At 43.4% G+C, this 22,829-nt stretch overlaps 1 protein-coding gene across 1 annotated transcript in view; it reads right to left on the bottom strand.

Moving 5' to 3' along the window:
• Window positions 1-22,829, bottom strand: part of LOC120991633 (acidic leucine-rich nuclear phosphoprotein 32 family member B-like) — an 86,756-nt gene that overhangs the window by 41,056 nt on the left and 22,871 nt on the right. The window contains exon 3 of the mRNA XM_040420428.1: window positions 2,442-2,564. Coding sequence (XP_040276362.1) covers window positions 2,442-2,564 — 123 coding nt within the window. The remainder of the gene's footprint in view (window positions 1-2,441; window positions 2,565-22,829) is intronic.

Raw genomic sequence — 22,829 nt, 5'->3', positions numbered from 1 at the left:
AGAGTTTTGGAGTCAATGGCATACATTGGAGTACAACATGAAAAGTCATATGTGACCGATCAATGCTGAAGTGTGGGGGAAGAAAAAGAAAGAAAAAGAAAGAAAAAGAAAGAAAAAGAAAGAAAAAGAAGAAAAAGAAAGAAAAAGAAAGAAGAACGTGGGCGGTAGCGCAGGAGATTATGAATAACCATGACTCTTCTCAAGTAGATTTGACTCTTCAAGTGCTGTGCGCAATGATTATGATGCTGCTTCTCAGCAACCACTTTTAGCTCATGAGTGACACACTGATGAAATCAACATATCTGTCACAAATTTATGCTGCCCTCAGTGAGGTCAGCAAAAAGTTGATGACAGGTTCCCTTTAAGAATGCAGCCTATGGGAGATATGTTCCGATGGAGCACTGCCACCCACAGGCCTCAATAAGAATATACCTGTGGAAGCCCCTGGCAGGCTGCAAGACATTAGGGAGGGGGGGAATAGTGGTAGGGAGATATTTCCCTGTTAAAACTACAGAACTTATATTCACTAGTGATTTATGCAGTTTGTTGAAAGACCATTTGATGTTCTAGCCTTAGTATAAGCCATTAATAAACACAGCCATACATTTTACACACCTAAACACGAAAGAGCAGCCATTTCCATTGGAGTACCTCTGACATGTTTGCTTTAGCAACACACATTCCCCATGTCAATTCTTAATCATCTTATACAAGTATGTTGTGCCGTTCCTTCCATTTTCCTTACAAAAAATTAGGAATGAATTACCACCATTCTGAAATTAACATCTAGCTAGAATTTTTATTCGGTTTCGATACCATAAAAAAGTATTGCGATACTCGATACAACGCTAAAAAATAAACCAAAAAAGCCACGTGCATTCCGCATTTTAAAAAAAATGGCGAATTGCACAGTTTTTATTTTTTCTGTTCCGGCGTTCACCGCATAGATTTTTTTTTATATTTTAATAGTTTGGACTCTTCTGACTTGCCGATATTTGATATGTTTATTTATTGTTTATACATTTTATATGTGAAATTTGGAAAGGGGGTGATTCATACTTAATATTTGTGTTTTTAACTTTTTATTAATTTTTTTTACACTTTTTATTTAATAACTATTTCCCCCCTTAGGGGCTAGAATCTGGGATTTTTTTCATCCCTTGTCCTATTCACCCTGATAGAGCTCTATCAGGGTGAATAGGACTTCACACTGTCCCTGCTGCTCTGTGCACACAGCATCAGGAATGTTACCATGGCAGCCAGGGCTTCAGTAGCGTCATGGCTGCCATGGTAACCGATCGGAGCCCCAGGCTTACACTGCTGGGGCTCCGATCAGAAGCTGCCACTGCACCAATGAGGGGGAGGGGAGAGGACCCTGTGGCCACTGCCACCAATGATTTTAATACTGGGGGGTGGGGGGAGGGGGCATGGTGCCACCAATGATTTTAATGGGGTGGGGGGTTGAGGGGCCGCATTGCGCCACCAATGATAATTACCCCTTAATACAGGAGGCGGGTACTGGCAGATCAGCGGCAGGGTGCCGGCAATGAGATTCTGCTGCTGGCACCCGCCTCCTGTATTATGTGCTAAAGTCTGGACCCATATAAAGTAGTCTAAGTATTAGGCTACACAGAGCGGCTCCCAGAGTTGTCCCTGCACTTATTATTCCTGGGCGCCGCTCCGTTCGCCCGCTGTGCCCCATTACGGTCTCCTCTCCTGCTCCATATGCTAATTACTATCGGAGCAATGGGGAGGAGACATCAGATTCTCTAGTGGGCATTCCTTCTCCCTGGCTGTAGCGCTGTCCAATCACAGCGCAGCGCAGGGAGAAGGAACGCCCACTAGAGAAGCTGATCTCTACTCACCATTGCTCCGATAGTAATTGGCAAATGGAGCAGGAGAGGAGACAGTAATGCGGGTACAGCGGGTGAACGGAGCAGTGCCCAGGAATAATAGTAAGTGCAGGGACATCTCTGGGCTCCGCTCTGTGGAAGAAAAGTCCCATCATTGTTGGCGCAGTGCGCCTGCTCCTCCTCCACCCCTCTCTCCATTCATTGGTGGCAGCGGCACAGGGGGGAGGGAGAGACTGCTTCCTTCTCCCCTGTGCTGCTGAGGGAACATGTTCAGAGATACTAGACTCCGCAGCAGCGCAGACCAGTATCGAAAAAATTGGAAATCATACCGGGACAAAAGTATCGATTGGGTATCGAAATTTCGATACCCGCAACAACCCTACATCTAGCTTTGTGTTATCAGTTGGTGGAGTGTCCTTGCAGTTAGCAAGAGGCAATTCATAACTTCTAGAAGAAATAAAGCAACGGCACAGTCATAAGAATAGATGCCCCAGAATTACATGGGGAATGCAAGTAGTTATAAGGCATAATAAGCGGCGACAGCTCCTCTAAGTTACTAAAACAAATCCAATGTTTCCATGTACTCACAAGTGGTTCCAGAGTGTTTATGTCTTTAATCTTGTTCCCACTGAGATTCAAGTGTGTTAAATTTGGTGTCCTCTCTGCAAGCACTTCCAGACCACCTGAAATTCTGTTATCACTAAGCTCCATCTGCAGAACAGTACAGATTTCATAGAGTTAATGTCATGGTCGCACAATGCTGAGCAATATGGTTCATAACCCCTTCCGCAATAAAATCTGCAGGTAAAGTCAGTTTGAATAGCTACCAAGATTAACCTTTGTTAACCTCCCTGACGGTATTCCCGAGCGTGACTCCGGGTTAATTTTCGCTGCCAGGAGCAGTAACCCTGAGTAACGCTCAGGGTAACATTGCAGAGTCCCTTCACCTTCTGCTGGCGATCCGGCGATGTCCTCCGCTAAGAGCGCCAGTGTTCTGTCAGATCTCTATAGGTAATGGCTAAATAGTATATTCGGGAAGGACCTGCTGACGTCATAACATCACGTGGCACTCCTAGATCACGTGGATCGGAAACGGGAGAGCCGCGCTCTTTTTCACATGCATCATGGAGCTCGCTAGGGTCAGCAGCACGGGGAGTGAACTAAAAAAACTCCTTCAGCGTTGTAGAAGTACGCAGAACCTACTGATTTAGTAACTTATTTTGTACTGAAACTGTTGATGTGCTGTGAGGGATTGTACACCGCGGGGGGCAGCTGCATGGATGCTGAGGGAGGGGGTATTTTGTTGTATGCGAAAAGTCTATACTGGAAGTGACGCGGCCGCACAGAAATCAGCTGCAGGAGGGTGTGCGCGGCGCTGCGCAAGCGCACACCCACTGGCTTAGGAAAGAATCGTAGCAGCACCGAGATAGAAGTACTTTGTGCACACTTAGGGGTATAGAGATTTTGCAGCGCGCAATGTTGCATCAGATCTCCCTACCCCTGAGTGCGCACAAATCAGTTGCAGTACATCCTGATTTGATCTGATGATTTGTGAGCGTGTGCGCACTCAGGGGTAGGGAGATCTGATGCAACATTGTGCGCTGCAAAATCTCTATACCCCCTAAGTGTGCACGTGCGGTGCACGAAGTACTTCTATCTCGGCGCTGCAACGATTCTTTCCTAAGCCAGTGGATGTGCGCTTGCACAGCGCACACCCTCCTCCAGCTGATTCCTGTGCGGCTGCTTCACTTCCAGTATAGACTTTTCGCAAGGTATAGAGATCTGGCAGAACACCGGCCGGCATTTGACTTCCTGGTTCCATTCCGTGAGCAGCAGCTGCGCATGGGAGCGGAACTGGGCGGGAAATTCAAATAAATATAAACATAAAAAGTGACACACATAAAAGAGGTTATACAGCGTAATCTGAGAGGATTACACTGTATAACCTCAGATCTGACATTTGATGACTGTACAGTGCCCCTTGTTTGCCATTTTACTGTCATTTGTGCCCATAAAATATTTATGCAAAAAAAAAATTGTACCACTTTTGGTACAAAATTCCTGACAATCATACCGCCAGGGAGGTTAAACTAGTCACCCATTAAAGGGAACTTACCATCAGAAAATCACCTGTTCAAGTTTTTACATAAACCATTAAGAATTTTGGCTTATGTGGCAAAGCACTCAATGATTTTTCTGTCTAAATAGTACAGGATAGGCCATTATTAAAGGGGTATTCTGGCTATAACAAGTTATTGGCTAGCAAAAGGAGAGGAAAACTATCAGATCCACTTACCACTGGAACCCCAATCAATGAGAACAAAGGCCCTGTACCCTGTGGAGCCCCCTTAAATGGATGGAGTGGCTGGTTGGAGGTGAGTGCCAGAGAGCAGAGCACTGTACTCTACCATCCCCGGCTCTCCCACAGAAATTTACGGAGCGCCAGCACTACATGTTATAAGCAGAATAAACCTTGAAATAAGTGGCTGCTGTGTATGCCTTAGATATAATAGTTTTATTTCAAGTGCCATTTGTGGCTTGTTAGCCATTTTAATTCCTTCTTTCCCTTTCTTAAAGGGGATGGCCACTCTGTGTAATTTCTACTACTGTGTGGGAGGCAAGGAAAAAGTACATTTCCTAATATATGTCTAAGTAGATTTGCCCGTTTTTAATACAACCTGAAGCCATACCCCCTAAGCCCCGCTCTGCCGTGCAGCCAGTTCGTCCATGGCTGCACGCGACATGGAGGAGCTTCGTCCATGCCTGCAGAGTAAATGCGCATGCGCTGCTTTTCCTCATCATCGCAGCGCATGCCCAGTATGCCTCTGCCCCCCAGCCTCACGTAACCCCATCTCCCGCCCCCCCTCCATCCGGCGCTTGTACTGTGTCCAGGGTCCTAGCCTCCGCCGCAGAGCCACAGCGCACCAGAAAGCCCAGCGCATCAGCATCCGCAGATCCAGCACAAGCCCGCCACCATGTAGTGACACTTATCCAGCGCCAGTGCCCAGCTGTGTTGTGTTGTGTTGTCACTACTGTGTGCATGGGGCTAGTCACGCTCCCCACCCACAGGACTATAGGCACCGGGAGCCTCCAAACTTCAGTGCAGTCAGAGGCGCAACTTTTCCGGTTGCGATTGAGGAGACTTATCAGTCGCGCTGGGCAGTGGAGCCGCCATGGGGAAAGTGTTTACAAGTTGCCTGCTGACTTTGGTTGGACTTCTGCCAGCTGTGGCGTTGGGACTGTACTCCGGTAAGTGCAGGCTGTCAGGGGTGGGTGTCATTGCCGGACATAGGGATGCTACATCAGGCACAGCCTGGAAAGGTGGGCATGGTGCCATGTACGGAGTTAGGGGAAGTTTTTATGTAGTCTCTTGGCTGGGCTCAGCCTCCTGGTGGATAGTTCACCACAGGAATGCCTCCTCTTCACTCCATAGACACTAGTGCACATCAGCCGGTGTGCAAGTAACAGAGCGGTGCTGCTGTGCCATTGCCCGGGTGTAGTAAACAGGCACACACATGACACATGGCACCTGGTCTGATTGGATGGTGAGCACATACTGTACATAGCACATGGGAGGCTGATGCCAGGGCTGTGGAGGACCAGGATCTGTGGACAGAGCAGTGGGTGAGGGCTCTGCAGGTAGTCGCCCCGCACACTGCACGCAGCTGCCCCAGCAAGTGAGAAGAAGAAAACCCCATTCAATTCCGTAATGTTAGAACACTGCCCTACTACGTAGTGATCTTTGGCCCCGTGCAGCCTCAGTCTAAGGGCCCCCTTCTTCAGATTTTGCCACTTTTCCGCAGCAGAAAATTCAGGGCGGCTATGTAACGGGACTGCTGTAGAATATCTAAAATTAGCTGGTCAAGTAAAATGTTGCATGCAACAATCATTAAATAGGTGGCCGACAAAAAAAGGGGCAGGTCAATGGGCGCGGCAAAATTAGCTTTTGCCTAGGGTGGCAAAAATCCTTGCACCAGCCCTGCACGGAGGAACGGCCCCGCTCTCCTGTAACATGGCAAATACAGTGCGGAGGACAACTCAAACTTTCCAGCAGTCCGCCATGAACTGAGTGTGCGGCCAGATGGATGCCGGGCATGTGTCCCCTTCACGCCGCCTCTTCTCCCCTGTTGTGAGGAAGTGCAGCCGTGTCTTCTAATGCCGTCTGAAAGGTTCTGATCTCCACAGTTCATGACTGTGGAGATCAGAATCTTCCAAGATGTAGATATAATACCCACCCCCCCAAAGTGCCCCCTCATTTTATTGCTGGCCCCACTGAGCAAGCGGGTAGGCGCGCGCGCGATCCTCCGACACCGAACACCACACATGCACACTTAGGGGTAGGTAGATCTGATAGAACATTTTGCGCTGGAAAATCTACCTACCCCTAAGTGCGCACGCAGGGTGTACGGTTTTGCACATGAAGGCCTTCTCCCACGGCGCTGCAATGATTTTTTGCTAATCCAGTAGATGGGCGCTTGTACAGCGCCGCACACACCCTCCTCCAGCTGGTTCCTGTGCGGCCGCGTTACTTCCGGTATAGCGTTCTTTCAAGGTATAGGAATCTGGCAGAACACAGCCACCCGATACTTGATGGGATTACAGAGGGAGGGGGCCGCTCCATCCCCCATCAGCCTCTACTCTGTTGTGGCAGCGGCTGATGGTTACCATGGCAACTGGACACCTTCACAGCCTCCCGCTTGCCATGGTGTAGCTCAGCCTTTGTGTAAAGTCTAAATACACTACAGTACACTATATAATGTACTGTAGTTTATTATATAGTCATCAGACCCACTGGATCTTCATGAACCAAGTGGGTCTGGGTAAAAAAAAAAAAAAAAGTAAAAATAAAATAAAAATTCTTCTTATAGCTGCACATTTAACACCGATAAAAAAAATAAAAAATAAATAGACATGTTTGATATCACCGCGTCCGTAACAACCGGATCTATGAAAGGGTCATGTTACTTTCCTGGCACGGTAAACGCCATATAAAAAAAAATAATAATTTTAAAAAACGATGATGAAATTAAAATTTTGCCCACCTCACTTCACAAAAAATGTAATAAAAGGAATCAAAAAAGTCATATGTACGCCAAAATGGTACCAAACTGTCACCTCATGCTGCAAAAAAAAATTGCCCCTACATGAGACAATCGCCCAAAAAAAAAAAAAGCTCAGACTATGCAGACACAAAAAAAAAAATTTCTTCTAAAATGCTATTATTTTGTTAAAATAAATAAAAAAGTACACATATATTAGGTATCGCCGGATCCGTAAGAACCAGCTCTATGAAAATATCTCATGACCTAAACCCCTCAGATGAACACTGTAAAAAAATATATAAAAAAGGTGTAAAAAAAAGCCATTTTTTGTCACCTTACATCACAAAAAGTGTACTACCAAGCGATCAAAAAGGCGTTTTTTCCCCAAAATAGTACCAATCAAACCGCCATCTCATACCAAAAAAATGAGCCCCTATATAAAAAAAAGTCACCCAAAAAATAAAAATTAAACTATGGCTTTCAGAATAAGGAGAAACAAAGAAAAAAATATAATATTTTTCAAAAATGCTTTATTTTGTAAAACTGAAATAAACCCAAAAAATTCTGATTTGGTATTGTCGCACCCGTAACAACCTGCTCTATAAAAATACCACATGATCTAACCTGTCAGATGAACATTGTAAATAACAAAAAATAACAGTGCCAAAACAGCTATTTAGTGTTTCCTTGCCTCACAAAAAGTGCAATATAGAGCAACCAAAAATCATATGTACCCTAAAATAGTGCCAACAAAACTGCCAACTTATCCTGTAGATTCCAAAATGGGGTCATCTTTTGGAGTTTTTACTCTAGGGGTGGATCTGGGGGGGGGGGGTCATCAAATGTGATATGGCAACTTAAATTTATCCAAGTGAAATCTGCCCTCCAAAAACCATATGGCGTTCCTTTCCTTCTGCGTCCTGCCATGTGCTCGTACAGCAGTTTCTGACCACATATGGGGTGTTTCTGTAAACTACAGAATTAAGCCTCCTGCGGTCCGCAAAAAACAGAAGCCCATTGTAGAAATGCCTATTCTTGTCCGCAAAACGGACAAGAATAGGACATGTCTTTTTTTTTTTGCGGGGCCACGGAACAGAGCAACGGATGCGGAAAGCACACGGAGTGCTGTCCACATCTTTTGCGGCCCCTTTAAAGTGAATGGGTCCACATCCAAGCCGCAAAAAAAACTGCGGCACGGATGCGGACCAAAACAACGGTCGTGTGCATGAGGCCTTAGGGTAATAAATATTGAGTTTAGTTTGACTGTTAACCCTTGCTTTGTTAGCAGAAAAGGGTTAACAAAGTATGTAAAATCAGTTTTGAATACCTTGATGGGTGTAGTTTCTAAAGTGGGGCCATTTATGAGTGGTTTCTATTATGTAACCCTCACAAAGTGACTTCAGAACAGAACTGGTCCTTAAAAATTGGGTTTTGGAAATTTTCCAAAAAAAAATTAATTGCTTCTAAACTTCTAACGTCCCAAAAAAAAGAAAATATAAATTTACAAGATAATCCAAACATGTAGTAGACATATAGGAAATTTAAAGTAATAACTATATGAGGTATCACTATCTACAGGATTTTAAAAGCAGATAAAATTGCAACTTTTTTGTAAATTTGGTATTTTTTTTTATAAATAAAAAAGTCTTAGTACACTGCTCAAAAAAAAGGGAACACAAAAATAACATCCTAGATCTGAATTAGTTAAATATTAATTAAATATTCTTCTGAAATACTTTGTTCTTTACATAGTTGCAGGTGCTGACAACAAAATCACACAAATTAAAAAATGGAAATCAAATTTTTTAACCCATGGAGGTCTGGATTTGGAGTCACACTCAAAATTAAAGTGGAAAAACACACTACAGGCTTATCCAACTTTGATGTAATGTCCTTAAAACAAGTCAAAAGGAGGCTCAGTAGTGTGTGTGGCCTCCACGTGCCTGTATGACCTCCCTACAATGCCTGTGCATGCTCCTGCTGAGATGGCGGACGGTCTCCTGAAGGGATCTCCTCCCAGACCTGGACTAAAGCATCTGCCAACTCCTGGACAGTCTGTGGTGCAGGAGTTGGTGGATAGCGCGAGACATGATATCCCAGATGTGCTCAATTGGATTCAGGTCTGGGGAACGGGCGGGCCAGTCCATAGCATCAATACCTTAGTCTTGCAGGAACTGCTGACACTCCAGCCACATGAGGTCTAGCATTGTCTTGCATTAGGAGGAACCAAGGGCCAACCGCACCAGCATATGGTCTCACAAGGGGTCTGAGGATCTCATCTCGGTACCTAATGGCAGTCAGGCTACCTCTGGCGAGCACATGGAGGGCTGTGCGGCCCTCCAAAGAAATGCCACCCCACACCATTACTGACCCAATGCCAAACCGGTCATGCTGGAGGATGTTGCATGCAGCAGAACGTTCTCCACGGCGTCTCCAGACTCTGTCACGTCTGTCACATGTGCTCAGTGTGAACCTGCTTTCATCTGTGAAGAGCACAGGGCGCCAGTGGTGAATTTGCCAATCTTGGTGTTCTCTGGCAGATGCCAAACATCCTGCACGGTGTTGGGCTGTAAGCACAACCCCCACCTGTGGACGTCGGGCCCTCATATCACCCTCATGGAGTCTGTTTCTGACCGTTTGAGCAGACACATGCACATTTGTGGCCTGCTGGAGGTCATTTTGCAGGGCTCTGGCAGTGCTCCTCCTGTTCCTCCTTGCACAAAGGTGGAGGTAGCGGTCCTGCTGCTGGGTTGTTGCCCTCCTACGGCCTCCTCCACGTCTCCTGATGTACTGGCCTGTCTCCTGGTAGCGCCTCCATGCTCTGGACACTACGCTAACAGACACAGCAAACCTTCTTGCCACAGCTCGCATTGATGTGCCATCCTGGATAAGCTGCACTACCTGAGCCACTTGTGTGGGTTGTAGACTCAGTCTCATGCTACCACTAGAGTGAAAGCACCGGCAGCATTCAAAAGTGACCAAAACATCAGCCAGGAAGCATAGGAACTGAGAAGTGGTCTGTGGTCACCACCTGCAGAACCACTCCTTTATTGGGGGTGTCTTGCTAATTGCCTATAATTTCCACCTGTTGTCTATGCCATTTGCACAACAGCATGTAAAATTGATTGTCACTCAGTGTTGCTTCCTAACTAGACAGTTTGATTTCACAGAAGTGTGATTGACTTGGAGTTACATTGTGTTGTTTAAGTGTTCCCTTTATTTTTTGGAGGAGTGTGTATAATATATATATATATATATATATATATATACATACACACACACACACACACACACACACACACACTTCCCAAAATAAAGGCACAAAATTGTAAAATAGAAAATTTTTTACACATAGTATTTTTCGCTTTATAAGACGCACTTTTTTCCCCCCAAATGTCCGTGCGTCTTATAAAACGAATACTAGTGAGCGCTTCCATTATGGAAGCACTCACTAGTATGTATTAAGAGCGGGGAGCGAAGCGCCACAAGCGCAGGTAATATTTACCTGCCCTGGTGTGCACCATGGCTCCTCTTCAGCTGTCGCGCTCCCATCTTTCTGGCCTGCGCTGCATTGTCCTGACCCTGTACAGTGATAGAAGACAGTTGCAGAGCAGCACAAATGGACCTCCTGACCAATCCGGAATGTACCAGCCACGATAGGACCACCGATCCACAGCAGTCCCATAAGAAATGGTAGAAAGTAAAAAAAAAAAAAAAAAAAAAAAAAAAAAGGTTCACAGCAGCATGTCCGGTGTGACTATGAGAAACCAAGAGTGCACACACAAGAGGATACGACGTTTCGGCTATGCAATAGCCTTTATCAAGTATACAGATACAAAAAGTGAGCAGACATATATACACACCAGAGTGGCCAACCATGTGGCATAGTGTAGCCAATAAGCTAAAAGGTAAATCTCATCAGCACATGTGTAGTAATTAAAATGGTCTGAGCTCCAATCAGAATAATGTGTTTCCTTGTGTCTTCCTTTTTTTGTCTGATAGGGAAAAAAAAAAAAAGGAAGGTTAATAAAAAGTGTAATTTTATTGCACCAAGGTCTTGTAGAAAAAAACGGACGCGGACACGAATGACATACCAGTTGTGCACCCGCTTTTTTTGACGGACCCATTGACTTGAATGGGTCCGTTTTCCACTGACAAGAATAGGACAGGTTATTTTTTTGACGGACTGGAATCATGGATGCGGAGAACTATCAGTTTTTTTCACATAGAAATGAATGGGACCGCGGCTAAACTGAAAAATGACGGAACGGACACAGATGCACACAACGGTCGTGTGCATGAGGCCTAAGGGGGAAAAAATTCAACTAAAAATGAAGAAGGCAATGGGAGTCGGCATATACTATGGAGCTAGTGAAGCTAAAAAAAATAATTAAAAATAAAAATTGTACCACAAGGGGACAGATCATAAAAAGTGCAAAAACAATGTGAACATATAACTTAAAGTATCATGTAAAAACATTATATATCGAATCGGACAGCAGTAAATGAAAATATTCTACCCATCTACACTGTTTACATTGAATTCAATGTAAAGTCCCTGGGTTGTAGGGATTGTAATGTGAAAATCCATTTTAACTCTTTCTTCAAAATGCGCTCCCTATACCCTCCTCTCTTAGGGACCTCAACAGAACCGATGACCCGGAATCTCAATTGGCTGACAGTGTCCACAATCAAAATCTTTAGCCACCGGCTTGTCCGTCATTTTTTTCCTTATATTACTTTTGTTTGTTGATACGCTCCCTAATCTCTATTGTCGTCTCTCCCACGTAGATCAAACTACAGGGGCAAACGATCATGTAGATGACAAACCTAGACCGGCACGTGTAATATTCAGCAATATTAAATCTCTTGCCACTGTATGGGTGAACAAAAGTATTCTTTCAACATGTTCCCACAATTACAGCAACCCAAACAAGGGAAATTCCCAGTCTTTATGGGCTTCAAATAAGTCTGGCCCCCTCTGTTAACATCACACGTGTCAGTCTTAATCAGTTTGTCATGCAAATTGGTACCCAGTTTGTATGCCAAGGACGGATTGTAAAATTCACTTACCCCTATGTAAAATGCGCCACTCCCTTCTCAAAATCTGTGCTATATCAGCACTGATTGCCATAGGTGGATACAAAAGGGATGCATCCCACATTCATTCTCCTAGGAGAGACTTGAAAAGTGGACACTGTCAGCCGAGGAGATCCTGGTCCTCGTTCTATCTAGCAGCCTGCCTGGATATCTTCTATTGGAGAACTTGTTGCACATCTCATTAATGCGATTCATGAATTTGTCATCAGATACCACTCGTCTCACACGCAGCATCTGGCTCCAGGGTAAGGAGTCAAGCATGCGGCGTGGGTGATTACTGTCATATCTTAAAAGATTGTTCCTATCTGAAGGCTTTTTGTACAAGTCAGTTTTTAAAACACCTCCTTCACGGTATACCCAGATGTCAAGAAACTGCAACTCCTCAGAAGAGGCCGTGACAGTGAATTGAAGCCCGGGTACACCATTGTTAAGATGTTGGTGGAACTCATTCAAGGAGTCCATCGAGCCACTCCAAATCATAAAAATGTAGTCTATGTAGTGCCACCAGCACAGGACCCACTGTTGAAATTGTGATGCGTATACCAATTTGTCTTCGACCTCCGCCATAAAAATGTTGGCATAAGTTGGTGCCATGTTGGACCCCAGAAGGGGAAGAGGGAGGAGATTTGATCAAGGTCATTTTGGCTTTACAACAGGTGAATCTGAGTCAACAGATGAGTCCACCAAGTCAGCTTTTTTAGGAAGAGCAATGCACGCAGGAGGAAACTCCAACGTGGCGGCAGAAAACACCACAGAGTCCAGAAAAGATCAGCCTCCACCTATGTAGCCAGGATACAATCGGGGAGTACGAGAGTGACGAGACCCATGCACAAGAAATAAATAATCTGGTGGTCAACATATCTACTGAGTTGAATGACGACTAGATTAATGTTTTGCGACATGGACTTTCCTTTTGTCTTCTGGCGGACACGGATTGGTTTGAGATGGAACTTTATTTACGTTTTTTCATGCGGCTTCGATTAAAAGCATTTTTTGCTAACGATGTCAACATCAGGGGTACCCCCAATAAGGAAGTTGCTGAATTGTCCATGGCCAAATTTGAGCTAAGTAACAAGAGCAAATTTATGCCCCCACATAATCATAATGTGGAATCGTATATCCAAATAGTCACTAAACAAATTAGGAATTTGCAAGAACGTAGTAGACAGCAACAGTTTAATTCCAATATGTCATACAAAGAGAGGGCAGCCCTCAAGGTATTGACACAAAACAGGGACATCACTATCAAACCAGCCGACAAGGGGGGAGCTGTGGCTGTAATGGACACCGACAGCTACTTAGGGGATATACATAGGCAGTTGGGTGATTGAGAAGTGTATGAAAAATTTAAACAGGATCCCAAATGAGAGATTGCCAGAGTGGTGCCTGATATTGTTGATACAGCACATGCACGAGGCATTATTGATTCAGATTGATAGAGAAATGTAGAAGGGCACTCAACATATGGAGTCACATCGAATCATGGAGGTCCAAACAATATCGATTTATTGAATAAGTCTAAAATAGGCAGTCAAAAATATTAAGATTAGCAAATTGTCAACACACCATAACATCATAAAAACAAGTAAAACATACAATGGCAATCAAACGAGCAATGTCAATGTGTATAAAAAAAGGGGAGGTTTCAAATAAAATGTCCAATACCACTAAGAACGCAGGTAAATGTTATAAGCAGAAAAACGTTATAGGCAGATTGGAAGTCCTAAATTTGCGAATTATAGGAACTTTCGATTTTCTCAATTAAATAATTGTATAGTCTTAGGCAGTCTCGATTAAAACCATTTCATGGCGTCCCACATTTTTTTATTAAAATCGGCACAGGAAACAAAGTTCAACAAATAAATACTTAGCCTTGTCTATTGAAGCTTATTCGCGGCCTTCTGTTGATCGGCACTGTAGCAGTAGTCGAGTATTCTACTGTAAGATATCGAACTTGATCTTCGGCGTCCCACGTGTTGTGACTTTCGAACACAGATTCAATAGTTAACCCAGGCACTTTAGTAATCGAGTCACACACATTAACCGCCTAACGCAGGATTGCGGTCCGGAGGCGGTCGATTCATTCCTCCTAGACGCGCCGGCGAGTCATCGCGAGAGGAGAGATTTCCTGCGAACGCACGCACACAGGAACCAAAAGGTAAACGAGTGGATCTGCAGCCTGCCAGCAGTGATCGTTCGCTGGCAGGCTGTAGATGCGATTTTTTTAACCCCTTAAAAAGGTATATTAGACACTGTTTTGATAACAGCGTCTAATATACCTGCTACCTGGTCCTCTGGTGGTCCCTTTTGCTTGGATCGACCAGAGGACACAGGCAGCTCTGTGAGTAGCACCAATCACCACTACACTACACCCCCCCCCCCCCCCCCCCCCCCCGTCACTTATTAACCCCCGATCACCCCCCTGTCATTGATCACACCCCTGTAAGGCTCCATTCAGACGTCAGTATGTGTTTTGCGGATCCGGGGACCCACGGATCCGCAAAACACATACGGACATCTGAATGGAGCCTTACAGGGGGGTGATCAATGACAGGGGGGTGATCAGGGAGTCTATATGGGGTGATCACCCCCCTGTAAGGCTCCATTCAGACGTCCGTATGTGTTTTGCAGATCCGCAAAACACAGACACCGCGGATCCGCAAAACACGGACACCGGCAATGTGCTTTCCGTATTTTGCGGATCCGCACATTGCCAGAACTATATAGAAAATGCCTTTTCTTGTCCGCAATTGCGGACAAGAATAGGTCATGTTCGATAGGCTCTACAAAAAACGCAGTGTTCACCTAATCAGGCCTGATCTTGTGCGCACACTTGCGTTCAGTCCGCCCCACCGCAGTGACAGAAATTAATTTTTCTGATCACTGCAAAAACACCGTAAAATCGCTGCGGCGCTATAAAAAGATCACTTTTGGAGGGGCATGGCGAGTTCATAGAAGATAATTGGTTTTTTTTTGTCACAAGTTAGCGGAAATAGTTTTTTTTTTTTTTTGTTTTGTTTTTTCTTACAAAGTCTCATATTCCACTAAGGGCTCTTTCACACTTGCGTTCTTGTCTTCCGGCATAGAGTTCCGTCGTCGGGGCTCTATGCCGGAAGAATCCTGATCAGGATTATCCTAATGCATTCTGAATGGAGAGAAATCCGTTCAGGATGCATCAGGATGTCTTCAGTTCCGGAACGGAACGTTTTTTTGGCCGGAGAAAATACCGCAGCATGCTGCGCTTTTTGCTCCGGCCAAAAATCCGGAACACTTGCCGCAAGGCCGGATCCGGAATTAATGCCCATTGAAAGGCATTGATCCGGACTTAAGCTAAACGTCGTTTCGGCGCATTGCCGCATCCGACATTTAGCTTTTTCAGAGTGGTTACCATGGCTGCCGGGACGCTAAAGTCCTGGCAGCCATGGTAAAGTGTAGCGGGGAGCGGAGGAGCAGTGTACTTACAGTCCGTGCGGCTCCCCGGGCGCTCCAGAGTGACGTCAGGGCGCCCCAAGCGCATGGATCATGTGATTGCATGGATCACGTCATCCATGCGCATGGGGCGCTCTGACGTCATTCTGGAGCGCCCGGGGAGCCGCACGGACTGTAGGTATACCGCTCCCCGCTACTACTATGGCAGCCAGGACTTTAATAGCGTCCTGGGTGCCATAGTAACACTGAAAGCATTTGGAAGACGGTTCCGTCTTCAAATGCTTTCAGTACACTTGCGTTTTTCCGGATCCGGAGTGTAATTCCGGCAAGTGGAGTACACGCCGGATCCGGACAACGCAAGTGTGAAAGAGGCCTAACTTGTGACAAAAGAATAAAATCTCACATGAACTCACCATACCCCTCACGGAATCCAAATGCACAAAATTTTTTAGACATTTATATTTTAGACTTCTTCTCACGCTTTAGGGCCCCTAAACTGCCAGGGCAGTATAAATACCCCACAAGTGAGCCCATTTCGGAAAGAAGACACCCCAAGGTATTCGCTGAGGGGCATATTGAGTCCATGAAAGATTTAACTTTTTGTCCCAAGTTAGTGGAAAGGGAGACTTTGTGAGAACAAAAAATATATAATTATATATATTATATATATATTATAATATAATATATATAATTATATATTTTTTTGTTCTCACAAAGTCTCCCTTTCCACTAACTTGGGACAAAAAGTTAAATCTTTCATGGACTCCATATGCCCCTCAGCGAATACCTTGGGGTGTCTTCTTTCCAAAATGGGGTCACATGTGGGTTATTTATACTGCCCTGGCATTTTAGGGGCCCTTAAGCGTTAGAAGAAGTCTGGAATCCAAATGTCTAAAAATGCCCTCCTAAAAAGGAATTTGGGCCCCTTTGCGCACCTAGGCTGCAAAAAAAAAGTGTCACACATGTGGTATCGCCGTACTCAGGAGAAGTAGGGCAATTTGTTTTGGGGGTGTTTTTTTTTTTTACATAAACCCATGCTGGGTGAGAGAAATCTCTAAAATTACAACTTTGTATAAAAAATAAATAAAAAAAAAGGGAAAAGTTGACATTTACAGGAGATATTTCTCTCACCCAGCATGGGAATATGTAACAATACACCCCAAAACACATTGCCCTACTTCTCCCGAGTACGGCGATACCACATGTGACACTTTTTTGCAGCCTAGGTGGGCAAAGGGGCCCACATTCTAAAGAGCACCTTTAGGATTTCACAGGACATTTTTTTACACATTTGAATTTCAATCTACTTCTCACGCATTAGGGCCCCTAAAATGCCAGGGCAGTATAACTACCCCACAAGTGACCACATTTTGGAAAGAAGACACCCCAAGGTATTTCGTGATGGGCATAGTGAGTTCATGGAAGTTTTTATTTTTTGTCACAAGTTAGTGGAATGAGACTTTGTAAGAAAAAAATATATATTTCCACTAACTTGTGACAAAAAAAAATAAAAATTCTAGGAACTCACCATGCCCATCAGTGAATACCTTAGGGTGTCTACTTTCCGAAATGGGGTCATTTGTGGGGGGTTTTCTACTGTCTGGGCATTGTAGAACCTCAGGAAACATGACAGGTGCTCAGAAAGTCAGAGCTGCTTCAAAATGCAGAAATTCACATTTTTGTACCATAGTTTGTAAACGCTATAACTTATTGCATTTATTTTTATCAAAGACATGTAGAACAATAAATTTAGAGAAAAATTATATTAAGAAATGTAGTTTTTTTTTAAAAAAATTACAACTGAAAGTGACCGAAATTTTTGCAAAAATTTTTCAATTTCGATTAATAACAAAAAAAAGTTAAAAATGTCAGCAGCAATGAAATACCACCAAATGAAAGCTCTATTAGTGAGAAGAAAAGGAGGTAAAATTCATTTGGGTGGCAAGTTGTATGACCGAGCAATAAACCGTGAAAGTAATGTAGTGCAGAATTGTAAAAAGTGGTCTGGTCATTAAGGGTGTTTAAGCTAGGGGAGCTGAGGTGGTTAAATGGACCTTTTTTTCGGGTACAGCAAGATTGGATGCTTGGCTCTTCCTCGATCCTGTAGGCATTCCTCTCCAAGTGTTGTGTCTTTTGGGTAATTGCAATCCGTGCGATTTAATCTTTTTTTCTTTCTTTTTTTCAAAGCAAAGTCCAGTGTATATGGGTTAGGATTATAACCCCACTATGCAAGTCAAACAATAGAGCACCAAACGCATTTCGGAGTGTTGCTTTACTCCTTCCTCAGTGGTAATGCTTGCATGGGGTGTTAGCTGCCTTTTATATCCCTCCTTCCTGGGTTCCTCACAAAGAATGGACAGGATTTCGGTTGAAAACGCTAATAAATGGAGTTGCGGTTTTGATGCGTTTGATACATTAAGTCAAATACCAGTATAAATACATATGGGACCATAACACATTTCAATCTTCATAATAATTGGCTTTCCCCATGTTGACTCAGTGTCTATGGTCCATGGGTGAGGGCCCTCTATCGAGGCCGAACCCCCGCATTAATAGATCACACGGGGGTATCGCATCAATGGGGGGCACCCACCCACAATTCAAAGGAAGCCAAAAATTTCAAGTTCAGCATTTAACCCATTAGGTAACATACTTCCAAATTCAAATATACGTCTAGATTCTGCCCTTGACATCCTGGCAATATGGTCGCCACCCCTCCAATGTTGATCGATTTGTTCCAATGCTACGAATGTTAGGCCCTTCGGATCTTTATTGTGTGCGATTTTAAAATGTCTAGATAGTACAGGTTTCTCATATCCGTTTTTGATATTTGAGATATGTTCAGCTATTCTAGTCTTTAAAAGCCCTTTTAGTCCTTCCGATATATTGCTTTGCGCATGGGCACTGGATTAAATATATCACATTGCAAGTACTACATGTAAGAAACTTATTTATCTCAAATGAAAGAATTTTGCATTGAAGCTATTTTTTTTTAGGAAAAGATGTGTTCCTACAATTGATACATCTTCCACATCTGTGGAAACCCTTCATAGTTAACCATTTGTGTATGGAACGCTCATTTACTTTAGGATTTTTAATGGAGGCCATTTTTATTCCCAAATTAGAGGCTCTTGTATATACTATTTGTGGTGATTTTGATATTAGGGATCCTATAGTTTTATCTTCTTGGATGTAATGCCAGTGTTTGTATATTATCTGCTCAATTCTTTTATATTGTGTATTGAAAGGAAGGATTATCCGAAGGGTTTCTTCTTGTTTTTCTTGGAATTCTCTAGACTAATTTGAAAGTCTTTCTATCCACCAGTTCTATTTTTTGTAAAGCTTCATCTAATATTTTTTCAGGATAGTCTTGTGTTATAAATTCTTCTTTCATTTTTAAAGCTTCCTCTTGAAATTTGTCTTAGTGCAATTTCTCTTTATTCTATAAAATTGGCCTAGAGGGATGTTCAACCACCTAGGTAAATGGCAACTAGAAAATCGAATAAAACTGTTCTTCACGACAGGTTTCTGTTATGTGTTGCAATTGTAATGGTCTCTACTGTAATTTGTTAGTCTAAAAATTCAGTGCATTGATTGTTAATATTTGATGTAAAAATTTGGTTTAAAATTATTAATCTCATCTAAAAATATTAATATATCAGATTTCTCTCCCCTTCAAATAAAAATCACATCTATACATCTTAGCCAGAGCACAGGTCTGTCCCCAGCCTTGGGCCAATGGATAGTTATTCCCAATGTGCCTAAAATAGATTGGTATAGCTGGGGGCAAACCTGGTACCCATGGCTGTTCCCTCGTTTTTGGAGAAGTGGTCACTTTCAAAATAAAAATTGTGCGCGAATATAAAAAAATACTCCTAAAAAAAATTGAATCTGTTTTTCTCCAAAATCTCCACTCTGTTTCAACTAGACTCCATCGCTGTAATACCCTGCTTGTGATCGATAATAGTATACAATTTTTGGACATCCAGTGTCCCCATGTATCCATTGTGGTTCCACTTGTAAATTTTCTAAAACATGAATAATCTGGGTCGTGTCTAATGTAAGAATTTGTTTTATTCACCACTGGCTGGATTAATCTATCAATATACTGTGAGAGATTTGCTGTCAGGGAACAAATCCATGATATGATGGGACAGCCAGGGGGTTCTGTCAGGTTTTTGTGTATTTTGGGCAAGCAGTAGGTTGGTTGCCCGTTGGTTGCCCAAAATATATTCATATTCCTGCTCTGTTAATATAGTCTCTTCTAGACCTTTTTTTACAATATTCTGTTAATAGCTCATAAAATTCTTCCGTTAGGTCTTTTCTTAAATTTAGTATATGTATTAGTGTCTGTCAACTGCGTTCAAACATTCAGTATTGTATTTAGCTGTTTCCCACAAGACCACCACTCCCCCCTTTGTCTGCTGGACGTATGAGTCAGATTATTTTTGGTTTGTAACTGTTTTATTGCTTATATTTCCTGTGGAGTTAATTATTACAGTCTGATTTTTCTGTAGATCAGTTTCTACGTTTTTTTGAAATGCTGTCAACTCAGGGCTGATCTCTTCTGGGAAATTTTCTTTATTCTGGTTTTTAAATCCATATGTTTAATTAACTCATCCACACTTTGATTTTCTCTATATTTAATGTCACAGGGTTTTTCAGATGGTATTTTTTAAGACAGTTTTCAAATAAATTTTCGATCCCTATGTAGGTATCGAATTTATTTAGCTGGGCAGTTTGGAAGCGAATTTTAGCCCCTTATTGAGTAGTTGCGTCTGTGCTATAGTTAAAAAGTGATGGGACTCAAATTTACTATGGTTCCATTTGTTTCCAAAATCTAATTGGGCTTGTTATATTATTGATTCAGATTTATGCCAGGTTTCTCAAGGTACCTTTTTCCCCATCATCCGGCTGATCTATGTTCTCCCGAAGATAAACAAGCAGTTGGTAGACCCCCCCCCCCCGGGCAGACCCAGTGTCGGGCAGAGGGTCCATCTTCAGCAAGATCGCTATATTTTTGGACAGACTGCTCCGTGTCCACGCAACCTCAGCTCCCTCCTATGTCAGGGACACTTTTTAACCAAGTTGAGTGAAATCACTCTACCGGTCCACTTCTATATGGTGAGTTTTGATGTGGTTTCCCTGTACACGTCTATTATGCACGGACTATGGATTAAATGTCGTCGCTTTAGCCCTGGCCGGCCACGGGACTTGATGCGCGCCGTTTTGTCCTTGACCTCCTAGAGTTGGTCCTCAAGAGGAATTATTTTCTCTTTGGCAATACCTTTTACCAACAGTCACGTGGTGTGGCCATGGGGTCCAACATGGCACCAACTTATGCCAACATTTTTATGGCGGAGGTCGAGGACAAATTGGTATACGCATCACAATTTCAACAGTGGGTCTGTGCTGGTGGCACTACATAGGACTACATTTTTATGATTTGGAGTGGCTCGATGGACTCCTTGAATGAGTTCCACCAACCTATCTTAACAATGGTGTACCCGGGCTTCAATTCACTGTCACGGCCTTTCTGAGGAGTTGGTTTCTTGACATTAGGGTATACCGTGAAGGAGGTGTTTTAAAAACTGACTTGTACAAAAAGCCTACAGATCGGAACAATCTTTTAAGATATGACAGTAATCACCCACGCCGCATGCTTGACTCCTTACCCTGGAGCCAGATGCTGAATGAGACGAGTGGTATCTGATGATGACAAATTCATGAATCGCATTGATGAGATGTGCAACAAGTTCTCCAATAGAAGATATCCAGGCAGGCTGCTAGATAAAACGAGGACCAGGATCTCCTCGGCTGACAGTGTCCACTTTTCAAGTTTCTCCAAGGAGAATGAATACGGGACGCATCCCGTTTGCCATAGGTGGATACAATCAAAGTGCTGATATAGCACAGATTTTGAGAAGGGAGTGGCACATTTTACATAGGGGTCTCCCTACAGTAAGTGAACTTGACAATCCACCATTGATGGCATACAAACGGGGTACTAATTTGCATGACAAACCGATTAAGACTGACACGTGTGATGTTAACAGAGGGGGCCAGACTTATTTGAAGCCCAGAAAGACTGGGAATTTACCTTGTTTGGGTTGCTGTAATTGTGGGAACATGTTGAAAGGTAAATACTTTTGTTCACCTATACAGTGGCAAGAGATTTAATATTGCAGAATTTACACGTGCCGGTCTAGGTTTGTCATCTACATGATCATTTGCCCCTGTAGTTTGATCTACGTGGGAGAGACGACCATGGAGATTAGGGAGTGTATCAAACACAAAAGTACTATAAGGAAAAAAATGACGGACAAGCCGGTGGCTAAACATTTTATTGATTGTGGACACAGTCAGCCAATTGAGATTCCGGGTCATCGATTCTGTTCAGGTCCCTAAGAGAGGAGGGGATAGGGAGTGCATGTTGAGGAAGAAAGAGTTTAAAAATGGATTTTCACATTACAATTTCTACAACCCCAGGGACTTAACATTTAAATTCAATGTAAACAGTGTAGATGGGTAGAATATTTTTATTTACTGCTGTCCGATTCGATATAGGTTTTCACATGATACTTTTAGTTATATGTTTACATTGTGTTTTTGCACTATTATCTGTCCCCTTGTGGTACAATGATTTAGGTTCACTAGCTCCATAGTATATGCCGACTCCCATCGTCTCATCCATTGCCTTTTTTTCTCCCCTAAAGCAGAGGTTCAGTGACAAATAAAATATCATGATTTACCCATTTACTATTAGGTGGATCTAGGACCTTTTGCCAGTCAGGTGACGATCAAGTGGGCTGATGATGCGAGCTACATGAGATTTGCTGTCACGGACATGCACAGTGGGTCTGTTGAGACGCCGACTTTGGGAAACGACATGACTGAGGCATGTGGATGAGTTTCAATGATGATCAGGTATATGTAACTTCTATTTATCATTAGTCTGATTAGAACTCAGAACATTTTAATTACTACACATGTGCTGATGAGACTGACCTTTTAGCTTATTGGCTACACTATGCCACATGGTTGGCCACTCTGGTGTATATATGTCCGCTCATTTTTTTGTATCTGTATACTTGATAAAGGTTATTGCATAGCCGAAACGTCGTATGTGCACTCTTGGTTCCTAATAGTCACACGGACATGCTGCTGTGAACCTTTTTACTTTCTACCACTGACCTGTAAAGAGTCAGGACGTAGTGCGCGCACTATGACCTGACGCTGCACGCATGTCCTGTGACAGTGCAGCGCAGGCCGGGAAGATGGCAAGCACGACAGCTGAAGAGGAGCCGCGGAGCAGGACAGGTAAGATGATTTTTTATTTTATAGTCTGATCTGAGGTCAGATGGGCTAATCTGGAGGTCTTATAAGGCTCTGAGTGGGTGATTGA

Source organism: Bufo bufo, chromosome 2, assembly GCF_905171765.1.
Source record: "Bufo bufo chromosome 2, aBufBuf1.1, whole genome shotgun sequence".
Lineage (NCBI taxonomy): Eukaryota > Metazoa > Chordata > Amphibia > Anura > Bufonidae > Bufo > Bufo bufo.
The sequence above is the reverse complement of the archived record's forward strand: the minus strand, read 5'-3'. Positions and strand labels throughout refer to the sequence as shown.